Consider the following 22,834-nt stretch of genomic DNA (forward strand, 5'->3'; position numbering starts at 1 on the left):
TATTAAACATGTATCTTGCCACATAATTTGAAATCAGCAAATTCAGATTATTTCAGACCAAGGAAAATTCCAAAGAATCTAAACCCTCAGATTGCCTTGCCAGTTGCTCCCTCCTATGGTGTCCCTACATCACTTCTCCTGGGTAGGCTGGTCCCAACCTGTTTAGGGCTTTATAGGTCATAACCCCCCCAAACTTTATCTAGGGAGAGCTAGAGACCTTAAAGCACTCTCCTGTGAAATGCCCTTTTCTGGTTCTGCAAGATCTTAGTGGATTTATGGCTGCTTGAGGGGTACAAAAGTGTCTTTCTATGGCCTCGTTAGTTGGTTTGCTAATGTGATCCATGCTTTCAAGACACCTCTAACTGGGAATGAGCTTGTCAGGAGCAGCAAGGTTTCAATATACAGCAGCCTGTGTTTGTCAAAGAGCTATACCCTTTGAATATGCTCTCGCCAATTACAGATTGGTGTAGGGGAGGCCTTTGAGACAAGAGTTGAATGCCAGTTAGCTAACTATTAAAAATAGATCTGTCAAGCAATTACATTTTTTTTCACCATGTTAAACAATAGATTTAAATTTTTGGATGTTTTTACATTTTCGAACATTTGTATTTCAATTACAACAGAATATGAAATGAACTGTGCTCACTTTGCAAATATTTGTAATTAAAGATAAATACGTAAAAATACCTAATCCAAGTACTAGATTAGAGGGTAATCTTTATCATGAAAGTTGAACTTACAAATGTAGAATTATATACAAAAAATAACTGCATTCAAATATAAAACTTAAGAGCCTATGAAGTCCACTCATTCCTACTTCTTGTACAGCGAATTCTCAAACAAGGTTATTTAAGTTTAAGAGAAAATGCCACCCGCTACTTGTCACATGAAAGTGAGAACCGGCATTTATATGGCACTGTTATAGATAGTATTGCAAGATATTTAGGCTCTAGATATGAATCTTTAGTGCAGGTGTGGGGAACCTCAGGCCCAGGAGCCAGATGCAGCCCCTGGCTTGCCTGGATCCGGCCACCAAGGCTCAGAGGCCCCCCAACATTAGGGAGCCTGCACAGGCACTCCAGCACCACAGAGCTGGAGCACACAAAATCTATTGGCTTTTTGGTGGTTCAGGTTCTCTAGTTTCTGAAGCACGGTGGTACACTTCTAAGACTTCTGAAAACAAGCTTCACTTCTCATGCTCCTCAGATTTTGGGAAGCACTTCAGATTCTTAACTGTAGGTTAAGTGCTTTGGAAATCTCACATTGGGTACTTTTTTTGCCTTTTATCAAGCATGCAGAGAAAGTGTTCTTAAATTGAACATGTGCTGGGGTCATCTGACACTGCTATAACATGAAAGATATGGCAGACTGTGGGTAACACCCAACAGGAAACATACAATTCTTCCCAATGAGTTCAGTCACAAATTTATTTAAAAAAAAAAAAAAAAAAAAAAAAAGCATATTCAGCATGGAGGTATGTCCTCTGGAATGGTGGTTGAAACACGAAGAGACAATAAAATATTCAGCATATCTGGTATGGAAATACATTGCAATTTAAGCTACAAAAGTGTCATGTGAATGCCTGTTCCTTCTAGATGATGATAAAAAGTAAGCAGGTGGCATTATCTCTTGTAAATGTAAACAAACTTATTTATCTTAGTGAATGGCTGAACAAGAAGTAGGACTGAGTAGATTTGTAGATTCTAAAGTTTTACTTAACTGCATTCAAAACCAAAATCATGTAATACCTCCCCTCCCGCGCAATTTTTAAATTGCAATAAAGACACTGCACTACAGTATTTGTATGTATGAGGAACTAAACATTTTAATTTTGTTCACTATTTTTAGTGCAAATATTTGTAATAGGAAGTAAGCACTATACATTTTGTATTGTGTTGCAACTGAAGTCAATATTTGAAAATGTAGATGTTAATACATTTCAATTGGTACTCTGTTTAACAATGCAATGTTGACTGATTGATCACAGACCTAGTTATAAATGCTAACCTGGAAGCACTGTAAATATTTGTTGCTGATCACAAAGAATCTATGTTGATCACAATCAGGAACAAATATCTGTGTCCTAGAACAAGTGTTTGTGGAATATCTAGATTAATCATTTCTGATGTTGCAACAGGACTGAAGATTGTAGTATAAACAGTAAGCCAGTCTACAAAGCAACTGCAGTCAGCCAATTGCAGGAAAAAATCTTTTTACAGAAAACCACATGTAGATTTCTGTAAAAGGCTGTGGCATTTCCTAGCACAGGAGGGGTGGGAGGCCTGTAAATGGCCATTTAAACAAATTTTGTGTTGCAGGTAATTTATATGCTGGATTTTGTGTACTTGAGGTAAGACAGAAAGCACATTATGCCCTTAAATGTTTAATGTCACAGTGAAAATGCATTTTTGTTGCACATATGACCAGTACTGTTTACAAAAAGTAAACAAAATGAAAATACAATTCTCTTGTTTTCCAACATTAGCTGATTAAGTCAGCAGCACTTCACAGTATGTCTGATCCAGTTGTAAGGCACTTCTTTGTACAGCAGCTGCAGAAAGACTTTCATTTGGCTGCATGCTTCTTGACCATGTCAATGTATTCCTTCACATCATCAGGAGATCCCAGGGCAATAGGTGCTCTCTGGTGGATATCCTCAGGCACTATATCCAGCACTGCCTGGTTCCCTGTAGTAGCAATTCCCCCAGCCTTCTCAATTACAAAGGCCATGGGGTTACATTCATAGAGGAGCCTCAGCTGAAAGACAGAAACCAGAATTGTAGTGATAAGAATATATTTTTGTATAAAATATCCCACAAATTTTCTAGTATTAAAGAAGGATCTAAAGTAGTTGACTACCCAATAAGCCTATGCAATCGACTACTTGCATCAGAGGCTGCAAGATGGTGGGGGAAGCAGGAGCCGGTGATGTGGGGAGCTCGCTTAAAAACTGGTTACCCCTCTCCCCCCACAGCACTGTCTCCGGGTTGCTACCAATCCCTTGCTACTGCTGCCTCTGTCAGAGGTTGGGGGGCAGGGGCTGCTTCGCAGTAGCAGTCCCCATGTGTTGAGGTTCCAGCGGGAAGTTGAGACCCTCCCCACCCAGAGGGACTGCTACTGTGTAGCAGCCCATTTGCCCGCAGCCGGGTTGTTCCAGGGGCTGCTTCGCAGCAGCAGTCCCTGTGCACGGGGGGGGGAGGGGGGGTCCACTGGGACCCCCCCCCCGCACAGGGACTGCCTCTGGCTGGGTAGGGAGCCCAGCTCAGTTCTGACACGCACTGGATGTGGGACAAAATCCCGTTGTGGCTCTGTAATTTAAAAATGCCATAGGAGCCAGGGGGCAAACTGCCCAGCTCCTACTGCCTTTCAAATTGCAGAGCTGCAGCAGGGTTTGCACCGGGCAGGAGATGGAACTGAGTCGGGCTGCCTATCGACTAGTCGATAAAAATTAGACTAGATTAAATACCTGCATTTTAACATCCATAGTATTAAACAGAATACAGTAAAACTCTGATGGTCCGGCACTCCTGATGGTCTGGCACCATCAGGAACCTGGAAGTGCTCCGGGCAGCTGGACCATTGGAGCTGCTCTGCCCCCATCTTCTCCGATTCAGCCACTGCTAAAACTGACCAGCGGCTGAATCGGGGAAGCCGGGGCAGAGCAGCTGGGGCGCTGCCGGGTTGGTCCCATAGCGCTGCCCGTCCGGGCTGCGGGACTAACCCGGCAGCACCCCAGCTGTCACCGATTCAGCCGCTGCTGAAACTGATCAGGGGCTGACTCCAGGAAGCCGGAGGCAGAGCTGCTCTGCCTTGGGCTTCCTGGAGTCAGCCGCTGATCAGTTTCAGCAGCGGCTGACTCGGGGACACCTCGGGGAGAGCAGCTGGGGTGCTGCCGGGTTTGTCTCGCCGTGCCAAGGGTCAGCGCAACCAGACCAACCCGGCAGCACTCCAGCTGCTCTGCCCCAGGCGTCCCGATTCAGCCGCTGCTGAAACTGACCATCAGCGGCTGAATCAGGGACGCCTGGGGCAGAGCCGGACTATTGGAAGGGGGGCTATGAGGGGTCTGGGGTGGCCCCCCCTTCCGATAGTCCGGCAAATCTGATTATCCGGCACCCCCTGGGTCCTAAAGGTGCCGGATTATTGGAAGTTTACTGTACTAAGTAAAAAAAATTCAGCTGTTCATATTTAAGTTACCCTTTGTAGCAAATATCAAAATTCTAAATGGAGTCCCTTTTTCTAGTACAGACAGTGATATTTTGGCCATACAGTAGAGTCCCGATTATTCGACCTAAACGGGACCGACAGGCAGTCGGATTAACGAAAATATTGGATAATACGGAAATGGCCTGGGATGTGAACAAATTCTTTGCTATATTGTGAGGGGGGTCCAGACCACTTTAGCCAGCCCTCCCCTTAATCACCCCCCCACACCAGCTGTGCCCTGCGAGCAGCCCAGGGGGCTCCCACCCTGCTGCGGGCTGCCAGCGTGCTGCGCCCCAAACAGCTCGGAGACAAAGCAGCCAACAACGGCTGTGGCTCGGCCCCTTCCCCACCTCCCAGAAGCAGCGCCAGCCACTGGATCTCATGCACTGGTCCTCCCTGCTCGCTAGCGTCAGGGCTGAGTTTGAAAGGGCTCCTACTGCCTGGCCTAGTCCCCGCCACGCGAAGGGAGGAGCAGGAACAGGAAGCAGCAGCCAGGCGGCCCTGGAACAAGGCTGCACCAAACTGCAGGCAGGGCTGAGGCTGCGTGTGTCACCTCCAAACAAGTGTCACTAGCACGGCTGGGGTGGATGTGGCCTGGCTGCGGGAGCCCCTGGAGAGCAGGTTGGGCTGAGCACGGAGCAGCCTACATGGCTTCCCCTGTGTCACTCCCTTTGTAGTCCTTCCTGCAGCTGCTGCCCCCAAGAGGCCTCGTGCCAAGAGGAAGGCCCAACTCCACCCAGGACTCATCACCATGACAGGCAATAGAGTGGCCTGACCACAGTGGGCTGGGACCAGGGCGCACTGACAGACAAAGCAGCAGCGGTATGGCTATGTCGGATAAAGCGGAAGGTCGGATAAGTGAAGGTTGGATAATCAGGATGCTACTGTATTTGTTTCCATTTAGCACTGTTGCCATGTGGTCTTTTTATGGGGATTGTTCACCTTCCTGTTTACTGCAGGCATGGTATAGTACTTGAACAAAGACAATACAAACTAATCTTTCATACAGACAAAATGAGAAAGTAAGCAATTCAGACTTTTGTATTTGTGTGTCTGATTTTCTAAATGAGGTGAAACTTGGGGGTACATAAAGCAAGTCAGCTTCCTCAAAGGAGTACAGTAATCTGGAAAGGCTGACAGCCACCGATATAGAGTGAGTGACTCTGGTGTGCAAAAAACACTTAATTATTCATTAATAAGTTTAGAAACAACTGTGTCACTGAAGTTTGCCTTGAGGAAAAAAAAAAAAACAAACCTCTGGTTGTGTCATTGTCTGTGTAATGAGTAACTGCACCTTATCTACAAGCTGAAGCAATAATTCACCCAGAAGCTTTCAAAACAGATTCAAGTTTTGCTGAATAAACACAGTTGTCCTTCCATATTGTTAGGAGGAGGAAAAAAGGGAAAGCCTGGACACTACCAGGATGGGAGAGTGGAGAATGAATGCAGATGTCTCGCAGAGTGTAGTGAAGAAATAGAACGATCTGGAAGCAATAGCCCCTTGAAGGCAGCAGTTAAACCTTTCCAGACTACTGTAGTCCTTTTAGGAGGATTACTTGCTTTGTGTACTCCTGAGGTTCACCTCACTTAAATTACTTGCTTATAAAAATCAAGCACTTCATTATTAAAAATTGCTTACTTATTTTAAACTTGCAATTATAAAATAAATCAACTGTGTGTGTGTGCGCGTGTGCAGTATTTACATTTTAGTGTATCATATAATAGAGCAGTATAAATGAGTCATTGTATGAAATTATTTGTACTGATTCACTGGTGCTTTTCATGTAACCTATTGTAAAACTAGATGACTACCTAGATGAGTTGATGTTCCCCCAGAAGATCTCTATGTACCCCTTTAAGAAGTCTGCAGGAGGTTCTTATTTTAATGGCTGGAAGTTAAAATTAGCCAATTTCAAACTAGAAATAATGTACCATTTTAAAAGTGAGCAATTAACCAGTTGAACAATTTACAATTGTTGTCAATCTTTAAATCAAGATTGGAGGTTTTCTTCTGCAAGATATGCTCTAGGAATCAGTTTAGGGGAAGTTCGGTGTCCTGTGTTCTATAGATGGTGAAACGAGATGATCACAGTAGTCCCCTCTGACCTTGCAAATTACTGAATCTATGAAAGGTCAGGGATTGGGATGAAGTAGTATGGGAGCTGGAAACTCATGGGTGTCTGGCCCAACCAGGAGAGCAACAGTGGAATCCTACAATGATATGGTAAGAGAGGGCAGAACTGAGTGGTTTATTGGATTGGAGGGCAGAGGGGAGAGAGGGAGATGGGGAAGCATCCAGTTCTTAATGTGTTTAATGCTATTACAAAAAAAAAAAAAAAAAAAAAGTCCTACAGCACCAAACCACGGTAGTTGAGATATTTTTGCAATGTGTGCATCCTAAAACATTTAAAAACTGTCTGTTAAGTCTTAAGATCTAAAATCTTAGAGTAATTTAGACAATACTGATTGTATCAAACTACATACTTTCTAAAATAAGGTTAATTCATTTTTACCTTTCCTTTGGGGCTTTTTGAGTTTGCTGGATATAAAAAGATTCCTCCATACACCAGAGTACGATGTACATCAGCTACCATAGAACCTATATACCTTGCACCATACGGAGAGCTGCCATCCTGTATAAGGACATTTTATTAAAAATCTTAATTAAAATTGTTAGCATTTTTAATGGTAATAACTTGACTCTTGCATAGTGTTTCACTCACAGAACTCAAAGTAATTTACAACAAAAGCTTATTATCCTCATTTTACAGAGGGGAAAACAGAGGTAATGGAAAGTCATTTGCATCCAAATCACACAAAAAGTCAGTGGCAAACACAAAAATGACACAGAACTCCAGACTCCCAGTCCAGAGCCTTAAGCATGCTACCTTCTTAGTACTGGCAACATTAGAGACGAGAGTTACCATCTTCCATTAGCAGTAAAAGAGTGCTATCCCTAGCTCCTCTCCAGGTTGTGCTCACCAGATCACACCACTTCAGAGCTGTAAGCTAATCAAATCTATAGCAAAGAAGCCCTGTTTTATCAATTAATGGGGGATCAAATTAATAACTTATAACAACTTAAGAATGCAGTAAATTCTGGTGCATAAGCTGCAGTACAGCGCACTTCACTTTCTTCTTCAAACCACTGTAAGGCAATTTCCAGTGCACTGGAATCTGATAAGTTGTTGACTTTTTCTGAGGTCACTTTATTAGTAGTAGTAGTAGTATTACTATTAGTACTTCTTCCCCTTACCCCGGGCATGGAAAAATGACTCAACTTGTTGTTCATAATGTTGGTCAAGAAATGTTATTGTATTTTGCCCTAGTCTATTTTCTGGCAGCTGGGAACACATGCTCCTCCAGGTTTTCAAGAGGCTTATACTTTATTGTCCAGGCAGTGCCTTTAAAGTTCAAAGAGGAAATTAGCATTCTGTTGGATTTGTCAGAGGGAATTTATCTGGGTTCTTATTGACACCTATCAATTTCAGGCTTCACGACTACTAATTGCATAGCATAAAGGACTATTTAAATGTCAAAGTCTGCCTTAAAGCAAAAGATATAATTATATAGTCAACTTCCAGCAATACTAAGCACAAGTCTCGTTTCCACACCCATTCAGTACTCCAGCCAATCATCATCAGATGGACCGGTGTTTTGGGTAGGAAGAAGCAGACCCCTCACTTCTTGCTTCTGCAGCCAGATAAGAATTCCTCTCCACACAGCCACTACAGAACAGGGCCTCAAACCCCAATTCTTTTCTAGAGCCAGCCCTGGCTACAGCAACAAGGGAAGCAGAATGGAAAAAATACAAGTGTTTTACTGAAAAAATGGGGTGGGAGGGGAAGGGGGTTGTATGATGATTGCTTTTTTGGATTAGCAGTTCTTTGAATCAGCCACTCTGAGTGCAGTGTGTGAATGGGTACTCCCTGCCAACCCAAAATAAATCCAACATTTCAAGTATGAGAGGGGAAAAACAAGCTCTGCAGTGTTGTTTGAGCACCTAGTCAGGTATATTGGCTCAATGAGCCATAAAGTGACTTAAGATATCACTAAGAAAAACAAAGCCCAAGGAAGAGCTAGTAAGCTTTGATTTGTACGCTATTAGCATTGAGTCTTGCCTAACTTTGTTGTCTGACATCCTGCATATATGCATAATAACTGTGTAAAGTTTGAGGCACCAAACATTCGCTAATCTTAGAATTTTTTTCTAAAAACTGAACACTTACCTGAGGAAATTTCTTCTTTTTAAGATACTCAGTGACTGCAGGATCAAAATATGCAGCGTAACCCTCATTGAGACTGTAGATATTTCCTCTCTTTTTGATTTTCACATCCTTATCGACCAAAATGAATTCCCCAATTGCCTAATAATAATGAGAAGTCAACTTACAGCATGCATGTTGTTCACAGGACTGAAGACAAGGGAATGCTATATACTATACAGTTTAGTGAAAACCTACTGCAGTTTCCATTTTCTTTTAACAATTCAGTACTTAGGGAGGAGGGAAAGAAAGTACAGATCTGCAGTCTTGTTTACCAATATAAGACACACACAAACCCTGACTCATGCAAGTTTCTTCACATGAACACTCCTCATTCAAAATAATTGTCCTGAACCAAGGGTATGTCAATTTTAGAAATTGATTAGCCCAAAGTAACCTAATTCCAGGAGGAATAACAGCTAATTCGATTTAGGGCTTTAATTTGGAATCCCGTTTCACTGCTGCGTGTAGATGCGGGCAGTTACTTCAGGTTAGTCAATTTCTAAAATGGCAACCGGCTAGGAACATGCTAATGAAGCGCGGGATATTTAAATCCCGTGCTTCATTTGCAATTTTGGTCACCCTTATTAGCCTCCCTAGATTGAACTAGGGGGCTAGTGTAGACGTACCCCAAAAGAGTAGTTTCATGCAAATCTACTCTGTTCTTTTTCATTTTAGAACAGATGGCCACGGTGCAATTGTGTAGTTTTAGGGATTGTGAACACCTATCCAATAGGATTTGGACTGAGTTTTCTAACTTAATTTGACTAGCCACGAAGTGGTGACAAGTTTGACGCTACTAGTCTGATCAGAATGAAAACAGTAAACTACTAATGAAGTACATAGTTACTAAATGTCTAAGTTGTCCAGTTTCCACTGCAATGAGTTTTCACATTTGAGGGTGACAAAGACAAAAAACTAAACAAAACAAAAAAAAGGGTCAAGTGTCCTAGTTTCTAAACAGAAAAGTTGAAAACACATGCAGACATTTAAAACATCATTATATAGGAAACATCAAATTCTACTTCCTTGAAACTATTGCCATGGCACATTCCAAACAACGTAACTTACTATTGGTAAAAGAAGGCAGAAAAACCTGATTTACAACAGAATGGCTTTAAATTAAACAGAGTTACTGCAGCCAACTGCACTATGTGATGCTAAACATGCTTTTTATTTCAAAAGTCTGATGGCCAATAGTTTCTAGAATGTTAAACACATACATACTTCATACTTACTCTTTTAAACAATCAGGACATGATCTGTAAGCGTAAGAGAACATTAATGTTTTTCTGCATCTCTAGTCTACTAAAAGATTAAAAGGTACCAGAGTTAAGGAATGTACTAAGCTACAAGAGACAGTCTTAAGGAAAATTCTGTAAATGCAGAAAATGCTTAAATATTCATCACATCAGGTGGCATGTGATGTATACTTGATTCTCTGATTAAATAGCTATTTTGAGTCAGATTATTAATTGCCACTTTTGTCTCCAGCAGAAGGGTAGAATGCCCAAAGCCTACTTGAGTGTGTGTTCGTTCTATTTTTTTAAATAGGCACATCAACTCCCATGGGTTCTTGTAAGAATACTGCACCTTCAAATGTTAAGATTTAGTTTGGAAGCAACTCCGTATATGATCCATTTAGGAAACTTTTGTTCTGAAATGGTGTTCTTGCTCTCTCTCTATTCATACAAGGTTTAAACTTCCTTACCGGGTCAAGCATAAAACAGTTGACACCAGATTCAATGGCAAGCACCAGCATTGTGGCACTCCCATAGAGGGCATAACCAGCTGCCACAAGATTACGTCCAGGCTGTAAAGCATCTTTTTCAGACGGTTCCCCAGAGGAAACCTGGAATAGAAAGAAAGGGTGTTAATTTTTTAAACTAAAAATTCCCAAGATTCATTTATTTTATAAGCTTCATTCATTTATAATAATGGAACCACAACTGCATGTGCTGCTAGAATAGGCTATTACTGCATACCTGTGGAACACCAAGCCTAAAACAGCGTAACTGCTGAAGAGCAGCAGTAGCTTAATAGATATGGTTTAGCTTATTGCTAGAGCATGGCCACCAGTTAGAAAAAACCCTCCTTAAAACTCTGTTCTGTAATGCTGATAAAAACTACACAACTGTTAGGCTGCTAGTGTGCTGATACACTATAGGTCAAGTACGATAGCAATTAATCTAATTGTTTTATTAATTTTTGTTCACCCCCAAAGTCATCTGTTCTCTTGTTACATACTAGGGATGTAATAGTGTAGTCGATTAACCTCTGATAAGCAAAAGCTTATAGGTTAATGATATAGACTACATGCATTCCCCTCCACCCCCCAACAGGGGCTGCACAGGGAGACAGGCAGCTGATCTTTGAGGGGAGCTGCTTTTTAAACTGGCTCTCCTTGCGGACCAGCTCTCACCTGGCTCCCTGCACAGAGCGGCAGAGGACTTCTCAGGAGTGGTGCTGGAGTGCATTGGCTGCCAGTCCCACCCCTGGAGACTATAGAAGTCGATTAACCAATATGAATTCATGAGGTTACTTGACTACCCAATTAACCAATATTTAACATCCCTATTATATACCAGACTAAACTCTAAGGTAGGGACCGTAATTGTGTTCTGTGTTTGTACAATGCCTACTATATTGGAGTCTTGGCTCCTGGGGTAGAATTGAAAAGACAAAATGAAACTTTAGTCAGAATGTTTAAAATTGATAATTAGAGCCAAGAACTTTTGTTTTCTTTTGCTCCCTAGGGAAGTGAGTGCAAAGAAGTTACTTTTAGGAGCATCAAAATCTGGATCAGGGTGGTTAAAGATGGAGAGTGTATCTTGTCCGAATTCAGTTATTTCCATGCTTGAGACGTGTTAATCCTGTATTTCATATGCCTTCTTCTATTTTTCAGAATGAAGTAGGCATGTTAAAGTTAAAAGCAATGTTTCAAACAAACAATCTCATCTTTGAAGCCTGTCCTCAAGTTGACAGGACTACATGTATAAGACAGAAGTACTAGTTGCACTGAAGAATGTACATAACTCAAGTAAATGAGATTAATGTTCTACTTGGTCTCAAATTGTAACCAAATTATGAAACACTAGAAGATTTACCCAGTGTTGCTCGGGTCCATAATTTGGGAATTCCATCAAGTTATTTTCTTCATCCCTATAAACCCTTATTCACTATGTTTTGTCAATTTGGTTTCCAACAACAGTTTCTTCTAATTTTCAAATCTTACTCATTCATCTAGCTGTGCCACAACAGAGCACTACTCCCAATTTTTCTGTTTTCTCTTTTCTGTAAAGTTTGAGAAGCAATCATATTCTAGGTTCATCCTATTTTTCTGGCTCATCTTGATTCAGTCTCTTTCACCATTTGCTGAATTGTAAGGTCTGTACTTGCTTTGGTGTTTGCTTCCCATAAAACCAAACAAAACAGACAATCCCATTCCAGGCATGACTCATTTTCCTGGCACAACCAAATCCTTATATTGCTCATCAGAAGAAGCTGCATACTGAATTTGTCTTAGCGCTTACAGTTTAGGAGGCGCTATTGATAAGTCTACTATGATATTAGAGAGTTTAACTCCTGTTAGCTTTGTCATTGTTAGATGAATCTAACTGGCTAATTAAATATCAACCAGGACTGTAAATAAGTAGGTCTAACAAAATGATATGTATCGTTCAAATGTATTGTGTAATTCAGCATTTGTAGATTTAGTTGGATTTAATTAACTCTGTGGACTCCAACTGTATTGTTAAGCTTGTTAAGTGCCAAGAACTACTTATCTGCCCTTCCCTTCCAGACTTTGTCATAGCATGACAGCATCACACTTTACCTTTCTATAGATGGCAAAGATAGTTCCAATAGAAACAAGGCAGTCAATGTTAGAAGAGCCATCAAGAGGATCCATGCAGACTACATATTTACCCTGGAATATAAAGACAAAAGAACTGGATATGTAGCTTTAGTTATTTGCCCATGTACCCCAAATAAAAATGTTTCACTACCTAAGGTTATCATGCTAATTTCTAGCCAAGAGCAGTTTAAACTAAGATAATGTTACATAGCTATATTCCTAAATAGAATACTGTTTGATGGTTTATTTTTGGGCAACTTTTTACCACTGTCTAATCGCTTCAACATCTGTATGAATAGAATTTGGGAAATGTTTTACTAAAAGAACAGATGATGCCACTGTTCTTGTAATGGCACATGCAGCATAATACATTTCTGCTACAATCATAGAGAAAAATCCTGAAGCTTAAATGTTATCCTTAGCTGATCTATCCATGCTTAATTATTACCACACTAACACTAACAGTAAGCAGCAACTGTTAGGGGAAGCCTGGCGACATCGCTGCCTGTTTTTTTCCTTTTCATCTTTTTTTTTTAAAGCATGCGTCTTAATTTCTCATGCTTTGTAAATGGAGATCAATTTTTGTTTAGGCTTATGTCATGACCATGAGGGTTAGCCAGCAGCCTGGGGACTAAGGGGTCAACTATGTCCCTTACCTAAGCCAGGTAGAGTCATCCAATAGGAATGCAGATAGGGATTTCAAACCGGGACAAAGGAATTTGGGGGTTTTCCCCTCCTTTGTCTCTGGGCAATTTCTCTCCAGCTACTGAGGGGGTCAGACACTATGTCTCCCTCCAAGAAAAGACTCTTCACTATCTGTAAGTAGGGTAAAGTTTAGATAAATCTGTTATGTTTCATTGTTTTATAGTTTGGGAATGGGAATCTACTGTCTGCATTTAGAAATGGGTTTTTCTCTCTTTTGCAACTAAGCTCTGGGCCCAGGCTGGGGTTTCCCCCATGAGTATATTAATTTGTGACTTTTTGCATCTAATCATTATGCTTGCAACAAGAACATTGTGGTGATAATAAAAGTTCTCTTTTCTTTTTATTAACTTGGTATAGGTTAATTTGTGTGTCCTGGTTTTTACTTGAGGGCTGACATTTCCCCAAGTGATCTCTTCCCTGGTTTCTTATCATTACTTGGGTGGTGGCAGCAGATTTTTATCCCCAAAATCTAGGTTAAGTTTTTTTTTTTTGGGGGGGGGGAGGGAAGTTTTGTACCAAAGCCTGGAAAGAAAGTTTTGGAGTACTTTTGCAGGCCCCCACTTTTGCATTCATCATGCCAGAGTGGGGAAAAAAGCCTTGACAGCTTGTAATTTGAGCTATTTAAAAAAGTTACCTTGTCAGGAATATCATCTAACTCCTGAATAACATACTGTGTACAGGCAGTCCCTGGGTTACGTACAAGAGAGGGACTGTAGGTTTGTTCTTAAGTTGAATTTGTATGTAAGTCGGAACTGGTACATATTGTAGGGGAAACTCTAGCCAAACATTTCTCCAGAGCTCAGTTTTATTCTCCCACACCTCACTTCCCTCAGTCCTTTATTCTCAAGCTGAGGTGTCTGCTGAGAAAAGCCGCTCCGTGTCTCCCTGGTCTGCTGGGGGGGGGGGGGGGGGGGCGCGCTAGCTTTGCGTCTCCCTGGTCTGCTGGAGGGAAGCAGCTAGTGCGGGATTAACTCACCCCGTTTGTAAGTAGGGATCCGATGTAAGTCGGATCCATGTAACCCGGGGACTGCCTGTACCTCAAAGAAGTGTTAAGCTGAGATCTAGTACATTAGCTATACATGCCCCTGCCACTTACCTCTTTATATCCCTTACCCAAATAGAGAGAACTGAATGTTCGTTGAACAGATACTGCCAATATTCTCCTATATTCAGAACACACACATTTTGCTAACAGCCTTTGAAATCTTATTAGCTCCAGTTCAATTTTTACATATGTGAAGAGAAGTAGTTGTAAAAAAGTTAACTTGAATCCAAATAGTAACAAATTTTGTAAGTTACTAACCCTTTTATCAGCATCTACTATTATAGCATTTTTGTTTTCTTCTGACACAATAACACATGTAGTGAAGGATGACTTGAGCATGTTAATCACCAGGTCATTGGAAAGGACATCCAACTTCTTTACTTGGTCTCCTGTCACATTGGTGGAACCAGCTATTCCATAGCTAAAGCAATGGAAAGAGATTCTTATGAGGAACAAAATACAGCAGAACCTTAGGGTTATGAGCAGTCCAGGAATGGAAGCTGTTAGTAATTCTGGGCATTATGGTGGTCCTTTCAAAAGTTTACAACTGAACATTGACTTAATATAGCTTTTAAATTTTCCTATGCAGAAGAAAAATGCTGCTTTCCCTTTATTTTTAGTAGTTTACATTTAAAATTGTACTGTGCTTGATTTCTTATCTTTGTTGCTGCTTGACTGTGTACTTCCAATCCAAATGAGATGTTTGGTCAGTTCCTAACTTTGGCATTGTAATTCTGAGGCTCTATTGTATGACACTTTGAAAGAGCTGAAGCACTGTACCTGGCCCCTCCGTCATTGGAGAGTTTTGTTTGTCATCACAGACCATCTTAAATGAGTTAAGACTTAATTAAAAGGACTAAAAATTGGCAGCCATGAATGAATCCAGTTTCTTCAAGATAATAGCTAGGACTTGAGATAGGACTGTGACTGCTTGTTCTTTCCTCTGGTAGCATCTTTAAGTAAATCCTTGCTCTTAGCTTCAGCCAGCCTTATTGATAAGGGTTGTCTCGTGTGACTTCATTAGAAAGCTAACTAAAGGTTAGTTAACTCTTGTAGGAGTAATTCAGAAACCCCGAGTACCTATATTACAACTGCATCCTGGGGAATTTTCACAGCTACCTCCCTGGAGGGCAGCTTTATTTGTAACCTGGTGTGCATCAATTTTGCTAGTGAAATCTCGCAGGACGCTTTCTACAATGGGATTCCAGGTGCTTTGTTTCCACCTGCAAAACCTGGGAATGAACACCCTCATACTGGCTATTTCTTAAATCCTGAAGGCAAACTACCATGTTTTGCAATTTCCTTTTAATGAATATGGTTTAACAGAGCATTTCACAATGATTTCCTTCCACCTACCTCTGCTTCTAAAAGAGACATGCGCTATACTTTTTTTTCCACTCATCTGTACACTTACAGATGGGTGGGAAACACTATCTGGGTATTGCCTTCCTCAGTGGAAGATAATTTCCTTCCTAGACCAAGGCCAATAGGAAAAGGAGAACTCTGTCGCCTCAGTCTCCAAACAAATTACATAAATATAGCATTCTGGAATGCTTTTAAAATGGTTACACAAAACTATCTGTCTCAAACAAGAAACATCCATAGTTCAAATGGGTAAAGTTCTCAAATCTGTACATCAACTATTTAAGAAAAAAAAGCCAAGAACACATAAAAGAGTTCAAGTCATAGAAATTCTCTGGCTGTCAGTTTTCAGCTGGTGTGAAAGTGCTACAGTTGATCCACCTACCCAAGAGGATCTAAGTAGGTTGAGGGATGGATTCTGTTGATCTAGCACTATCTACACAAGCATTACACTGCCACAGCTATGTCTCTCAGGATGTGGATTTTTAATCAGAAGTGTAGCATGCCAGCATATGTTTCCAATGTTGATCAGTCCTATGTTTGAAATGAAAATAGACAGTGAAATAATTTGCAAATCTGAGAGGTTTTAATTTGATTTTAGAGTATTTTTTTCACAAGACAGCAAAATGTGTCAGTTCTCTCTAGTACTAACTAAACATTTTCTAATGATTAAAAAGGCTATTCTGTGTTGCTGGAGGCCTTTTGGTTAATACGTTTTCTGTCATTTGCCGTAAGTTGTCAAGTTAGTAGATTTTCCATTGTGTTTCTCACTAATGAAACAGCTAATTATTGTAGGCATTTCTACAGAGTCATCAATATTAGGGATGTTAGCTATCAGGTAATTGAATAGTTGAGTAGCCACATGAATTCTGAATGGTCACTTGACTATTCTATAGTTCCCATGAGCAAGGCCAGTAGCCAGTGCAATCTGGCCCCATTCCCAGGGAGCCACCTGCAGCTCTCTGCTGCTGCCTCCAGTCCGGAAGGAGAGCCAGTTTAAAAAACAGCTCCCCACGCACAGTGGCTGCCTGCCACCCCATGACGCTGCCTTTGATACAGAGGCAGCAATGTGGGGTAGTAGTACCCCCTGTCCGCAGGGGTCTGAGGCTGCCATGAAGCAGCCTCTGTCTATGGTGAGCCTGGACCTCCCACAGAGCAGCATCTGTCCATGGCAAGCCTGGACCTGCCATGGACAGGGGCTGCTGTTGTGAAGCAGACTCTGCCTGCAGTGGGCAGCAGTCCACCCTGGGCCCCACACTGAGAGTCAGAGGCATGGGAGGAGGGGAAGGGCAGGTGGCACCGCAGAGCCAGTGCTGGGGGGAAATCGGATTTTAAGCTGGCTCCCCCCAGCACTAACTTCTGCTCTCCTCCTCCTCCACTTGCTGACTCAGACACAGGGAGTGGGGGAGAAGAAACGTGAGTAATTGAGAAGATTAACCGATAAAACTAGACTTATTGGCTACATCTAGACTGGCATGATTTTCTGCAAATGCTTTTAACGGAAAAGTTTTCCGTTAAAAGCATTTGCAGAAAAGAGCATCTAGATTGGCACGGATGCTTTTCCGCAAAAGCACTTTTTGCGGAAAAGAGTCCGTGCCAAACTAGATGCACTTTTGTGCAAAAAAGCCCCGATCGCCATTTTCACAATCAGGGCTTTTTTGCGCAAAACAAATCTGAGCTGTCTACACCAGCCCGTTTGCGCAAAAGGACTTTTGCCTGAACGGGAGCAGCATAGTATTTCTGCAAGAAGCACTGATTTCAGACAGTAGGAAGTCAGTGTTCTTGCGGAAATTCAAGCAGCCAGTGTAGACAGCTGGCAAGTTTTTCTGCAAAAGCAGCTGCTTTTGCGGAAAAACTTGCCAGTCTAGACACAGCCATTGGTTAATTGTATACTTGACAACTCATTTACATCCCAAATCAAGATGCAAAATAATTAGAGGTAGGTTACAGTGCAATAACTTCAGTTTATATTCAATAAAATAAGAACTAGCTTCTTTCCAATGCTATGGCAAAGCAGTTTGCTGTAATACTAGCTTGTCTAGATACTGACAAACCCCTCCCAAGGAATGACTCGCTCTTTCAAAACTTCATGTAAAGCTCACTTTTACAATGCAGGGAGAAGAAAGGGTTTTATCAAACTGAATAAAGTGATTCTAAGGCTGCTAAATCAGATTGCAGTTGATAATTCAGTCATAAGTCATCAAGATGTATCTTCCCATTCAAAAATTAGAAGTCGCTTTAAAAAAAAACAAACACCCCAATTGCACAAAAGTGGTTTTCTGTTGTTTTTTTTTTTAAACTGCAGGCTCCTTTGAAGGCCACTTCATCTTAGCTTCTGCTATTATCAGTTATAGCAAAGCATCAACTCTGCTGCAGTTAAGATTGAAACAAGTTCTCTATTTAAAGCCCAACTCTACCTGCTCCAAAATCCACACACTCTGCCTGCCGTGAAATTGTCTTGTGGGGTTTTTTTGCATCGACTTACTAAATATTCACTAGAGAGAAAAGGAACAATAGGGAGGGTTTTACAAAGTTAGATAAATGCTGAGAGTATTGTCTACATGTTGTGTTAGTGAACCTTAGCTGGGGTATAAATTCTAGTGCACACCTGCACGTCACCTGCACGTCACTTCCTCTCTGAGTGAACCCTGCTGGCATGCAGTGAAAGTTTTAGTGCACACTGACGTAGGTGACATCAATGTACAATAAGCAGTTGGTGGCTACATAGGCAGGGAGCCTGCCTGAGGGTCCTTGTGGGCTGCTAGCCAGAAGCTGCCTAGGTAAGTGCCTCCAGGCCAGAGCCTGTCTCTGGCACCCCACCACCTCCTGCACGCCAACTCCCTGCCCAGGTTACCACCCAAACCCTTTGCACCCTCTCTCCTCCAGGTCACAACTACCAGATCCTGCACTTCCTATGTGCCTTCTCCAAGCTAGAAATTTTTCCTTCACCCATAACCCCTCCTGGACCCAGCACCCCAATCTCCAGGTCACTACCCCCTCCTTCACTCAAACTCTGTCCTCACACCCTTCCCTGCACTCCAGTCCCCTACCCTGATCTCCTTTCTGCACCAAACCTCCATCCCAGATGCCACATGTCCTCTATAGAAAAGTGCGGCCCTTGACAGTTTACCAAAATCTTGGAGTGACCCCGCCCCATCAAAAATTATTGCCCACATCTACACTATACAGATTTCACAGGGGAGACCAACAGTTCTCATACTGAGATTCTTGATCCAAAGGGAGTTCTGAGAGGAATGGAACACAAGCACTGTTCCCCTCTAAAAAACAGACACTTCCATCGATGAGTGGAGTGAATTTTGTCACGTGCACCAATATTGAGGTCATGTATGCATGTGCAGATGGGTGCCACCGTGATGCCCACCAGTTACTAACAATGATCTAAAAATGCATATAAATGTTAAGTACAATTAACAAGGTGCATGATTTTAAATGTTTATTTAATATGAAATCAAATAAAATGTAAAGTTTTCAGTACCCAATTAATTAGTATTTTATTAAAAGTGTGTCTGTTCTTGTTGTCTTTGCCAGGAAAGCATAGTTAAAGGCACTGGGACTTGAGTTGGTAGGGATTGGGTTGGCCTGTTGGGATAGATGTTTTGAATTGTTTTCAACTACTGACTAACTTCTGAACACCTTGTGCACATATTGCTCCCTATTGCCTAAGAAGCAGGATTTTTTTTAATATTTCAGTTCTGTTTACATATCTCAAGTCTTTCAGATAATTTGCTCTGCCGTTCATCAAAGCTGGTGAGATTCAGTTCTGAGGAAAAAGATGCAGAAGGATTTCATTCCTCAATGTTTTATTCCTTTATTTTTATTTCTGCACCTAATCAATGTTTGAACAACAGGTGGAGAGCCAGCTTTGGCATTTTAGCACCAAGTTAGTGCAGTCTCACTCTCAAATCTGAACTGCTCTGTTTTATAGGTGCTTCCTGCCTTGTACTCTGAACAGCAGCCAACCAGGTGGAGTTACCTAGGGGTGGAAGGAGAAGGGGTAGAGGAGATAGGGAACTCCCCCCCCCCATTTTTATTCAAAGCAGCCCAGCTCAGAGGCTGCCTGCAAAAGGGAGAGCAAAAAAGGACAAATGCAGCCCAGCACATGTGGCGGGCGGTAAGATGGGGAGTTAAGAGGACAGGGAGCTGTCCCCATTTGCATTCAAAGCAATCCAGTACACAGAGTTGCCTGGAAGGGGATAGAGTGGACAAGAAGCTTCCCCTGGCTTTTACTCAAAAGCAGCTGAGCAATTGGGATTGCCTGGAATGGGGAGTGGAAGAGGTGTGTCACTTCTGTTTGCAGGCACACACACTGCTGGCAGCCTAGCTGCTGGGGCTGGCTAAGGAGAGGCACAGGAATGGCAGCTAGAGCTGCCCAAGAGTTAAATTATGGGTCAACTCTTCTGAGCCCTCCCCCCCCCAACCAAGCCCATCATCCTATCGTTTCCACCTTGTCCATTTACAGTGGCAGGACTCAAGAGGAGGCAGCTAATTAGTGCAGGCATGCTGTGTGGCTCCACTAATGACATGGGCAGGTCTTAATTTCTTCCTGCACTGCTGCCCAATCATGCAGTTTTTAGGGAACTATGTTCACAAGGTTATTTTAGGGGGGCTTGGTATTGCCATTGCCTGCAGAGCTGGGTTCCCAGCCAGCAGTTAGTGCTCGCCAGCTGCCCATTTCTGAAGGCAGCATTACTGGCGGCAGCAGCAGCAGTGCAGAAGTAAAAGAAGCAGAGCTCCTCCGCTCCTCCTCCCCCCACCCACATGATCCCAACCCTACCCCACAACTCTTTTGGATCAGGACATCCACAATTAGAACATTGGGAAATTTCAGATTTAAAACAGCTGAAATAATGACAGTTATGATTTTTAAAATCCGATGGCTGTGAAATTGATTAGTGTGGACTGTGAATTTGGTGGGGCCCTATTTATAAAATTTCTGATTTGCTGTAAGTCACAATAGCCCATAAAGATAGAAACAGAGTGAGTACAACAGTGAACCATCTCTGATCCTTTGATCTGAGCTCTGCTAATGCTAAGAGTTGGTTAATGTTTAACAGATAACTCCTAAGATCTCCAATATTCAGTCAATGGAGGTTTCACAAAAACAGGCAAAATATCTATAGTTATGGGGAAATTCAAATAGTTAGTTGACAGTAGAAGTGGCGATTTAAAGAGTTACAACTTCGTAAGTATTGATACAAGCAGTCAACATCACATGCCAAAGTATATAAAGTAAATCTCTTTAAATTAAACAAGATTTCTTACTTCCACCTATCTAAATTTTCAATCGATAAGCAATGGATATTTTGTTGGTTTGTGTGTGAACAGTGAAGTCAAGGTTTAATCAATACACATCCGTTTAAAAATCTAATATTTACAAGCCTGGTTAAAAGTAGCAATGGAAAAGAGTAGGTGACTGCTAGACTACACCAGAGGCAACAAAGGTGTGGAGGGGAGGCAGGAGCCTGTACATGGGGGAGCCAGTGGCTCTTACTACATTTAAAAGGAAATTCCATGGACTACTTGATTAGGTGTTTGATCGCAATTTAGTATCCCTAGTTAAAGTGTGTCCTATACTAGTCTGCTTTCCTCATTACAAACAGGATGACTGTCTTGCATGCTTTTTTAGTGGTATTTAAAAACTACTAGGGGGCTGCACCCTGCTCTTGTCAACTCCCTTCTCTCTGGCCATGAAAGGGGCTGCTCCCTGCGGTCACCAACTTTCCTTTCTCTCTGGCTGATTTTGCAGCCAAAGAGCGTGATGATGACATTCTGTTGCTCAACAGGAAATTATATAAAATTAGAGAGAGGGGTTTGGATATCTACTTGGATACAAGTGAAAGACTACTGAAAACTGTAGCCATGCTAAAGTGAGCAATAGAAAATGGCTTTCAATTTAGTATTGTAGCATTATTAGTTGGCAAGTATTTTACCCAACATTAAAGGGCAATAGAATTATTTCTCATTCATTGTCCAGTCTCTCTGGAACCTACAAGATGAAACATGCCCTATCTTTCTTCTGAGTGCACTATTTTGGGTTAGATTGCTTTAATGGAAATTGTTTTACAAACAAAGAAAGATGGCCAACAGCCACTTTCTCTTTCCTCACCTTTTTAAAATTCCTGATACAAACTGAAATTAGCAAGAAAATGTATAGGGGAGACGGAGCCAAGCACTTTGCACAAGATCTACTTGTGCAAGAACTGTAAATGCCACCCATCATTTGAAGAAGCAACTTCCGTTCTCTTCCAGAACACTAGGCTAAAGGACAAAAGTTCAAGCTTGATTTTAAATTTGAACATTTTAAAAACACGACACTAATATTTAAATAATGTTGTGCTGTCTGCCGTCATATCAATATTGAACCATACTTAAGTAGGTAAGACGCTTGAGTGACTCTTAGCAGACAGAGGTGGCAAGAATACAGTACTCAGCTAAGCCAAGTGTTGGCTAATTAACAGGCTCACCAAGACTAAGCATTAGTTGTGATAGTGTCACAACGTACCCAATGACAAGGCAGCCTGTCCACACTGGGTTTGCCCTGCGTGGCGGTCTATTTTAGCCGTACATTTACGTGCTTGCCACAGAGTCAGCAGCACCCTAGCTGTCAGTGTGAGCTTTCCCCCCGCGCACTCCCAGCCTCCTAAGGCGATTGCAGGGTGAGAAGCAGGGAATGAGACGGATCTTCCACGGGCTCCTCGGGGCCCACTCTCGGGAGGGCGGGGAGGTGGGTTATTAACCGAGCTCCGCAGGCCCCCACAACGGGCTTCACGCTCACTAACCGGCTGCCCCAGTGTCTGCAGCGCCCCGCCGAGCGGTGCCGGGTAGCAGGGAAGCGGCCCCGTCACGTTACCGGCCGGGGGGGAGGGGGGGAGTACCGCTGGGGACGGCACGTTGGGGGAGGGGGAAAGAGGCGGGGCGGGGGCGGAGCATCGGTTCGGGCGCCGGTTCTCCTCCCCCCTCGGGCAGCGTAGGGAGCTTCCGCGGCTCCAGTTAGGGCCGTTACGCTAAGAGCGCCCCGGCCTCTGCAGCGGCCGCTCCCGTTCCTGTGGCGGCGGGGCGGCTCTGCCCGCGGTGAGCCGGGGCGGGGCCGGGCGACTCACAGGTGGGCGATGCCCGCCTTGCGCACGGCGGAGGAGATGGCCTTGACGGCGGTGCAGAGCGAGTTGAGCAGCTGGGTGAGCTCCCCGGTGCCCTGGGCCCGCCTCCCCTCCTCCATCACGAAGCGGGTCAGGGTGACGACGTTGGTGTCGAAGGGGGACTGGTCCGTCATGGCGGCGGTGGCGGGAGCCGGGCGACGGAGCGAGTGGGAGCCGCAGCGAGAGCCACAAGCCAGCCCCTGCGCTGCGCCCGGGAACTTCACCAGCCGCGGGGAGAGGG

At 42.9% G+C, this 22,834-nt stretch overlaps 1 protein-coding gene across 1 annotated transcript; it reads right to left on the reverse strand.

The window, feature by feature from the left end:
- Positions 1 to 1,799: 1,799 nt before the first annotated feature.
- On the reverse strand, positions 1,800 to 22,830 carry FBP1 (fructose-bisphosphatase 1). The gene is made up of 7 exons (XM_075931820.2): positions 22,558 to 22,830; positions 14,333 to 14,495; positions 12,304 to 12,396; positions 10,180 to 10,320; positions 8,433 to 8,570; positions 6,717 to 6,836; positions 1,800 to 2,757 (listed from the first exon to the last, which is right to left on the reverse strand). The coding sequence occupies exons 1-7, from the start codon at positions 22,725 to 22,727 to the stop codon at positions 2,566 to 2,568; spliced, it is 1,017 nt and encodes a 338-aa protein (XP_075787935.1). The 5' UTR covers positions 22,728 to 22,830; the 3' UTR covers positions 1,800 to 2,565.
- Positions 22,831 to 22,834: the final 4 nt, after the last annotated feature.

The sequence above is a fragment of the Pelodiscus sinensis genome, chromosome 6 (genome assembly GCF_052426305.1).
Source record: "Pelodiscus sinensis isolate ZL-2025 chromosome 6, ASM5242630v1, whole genome shotgun sequence".
Classification (NCBI taxonomy): domain Eukaryota; kingdom Metazoa; phylum Chordata; order Testudines; family Trionychidae; genus Pelodiscus; species Pelodiscus sinensis.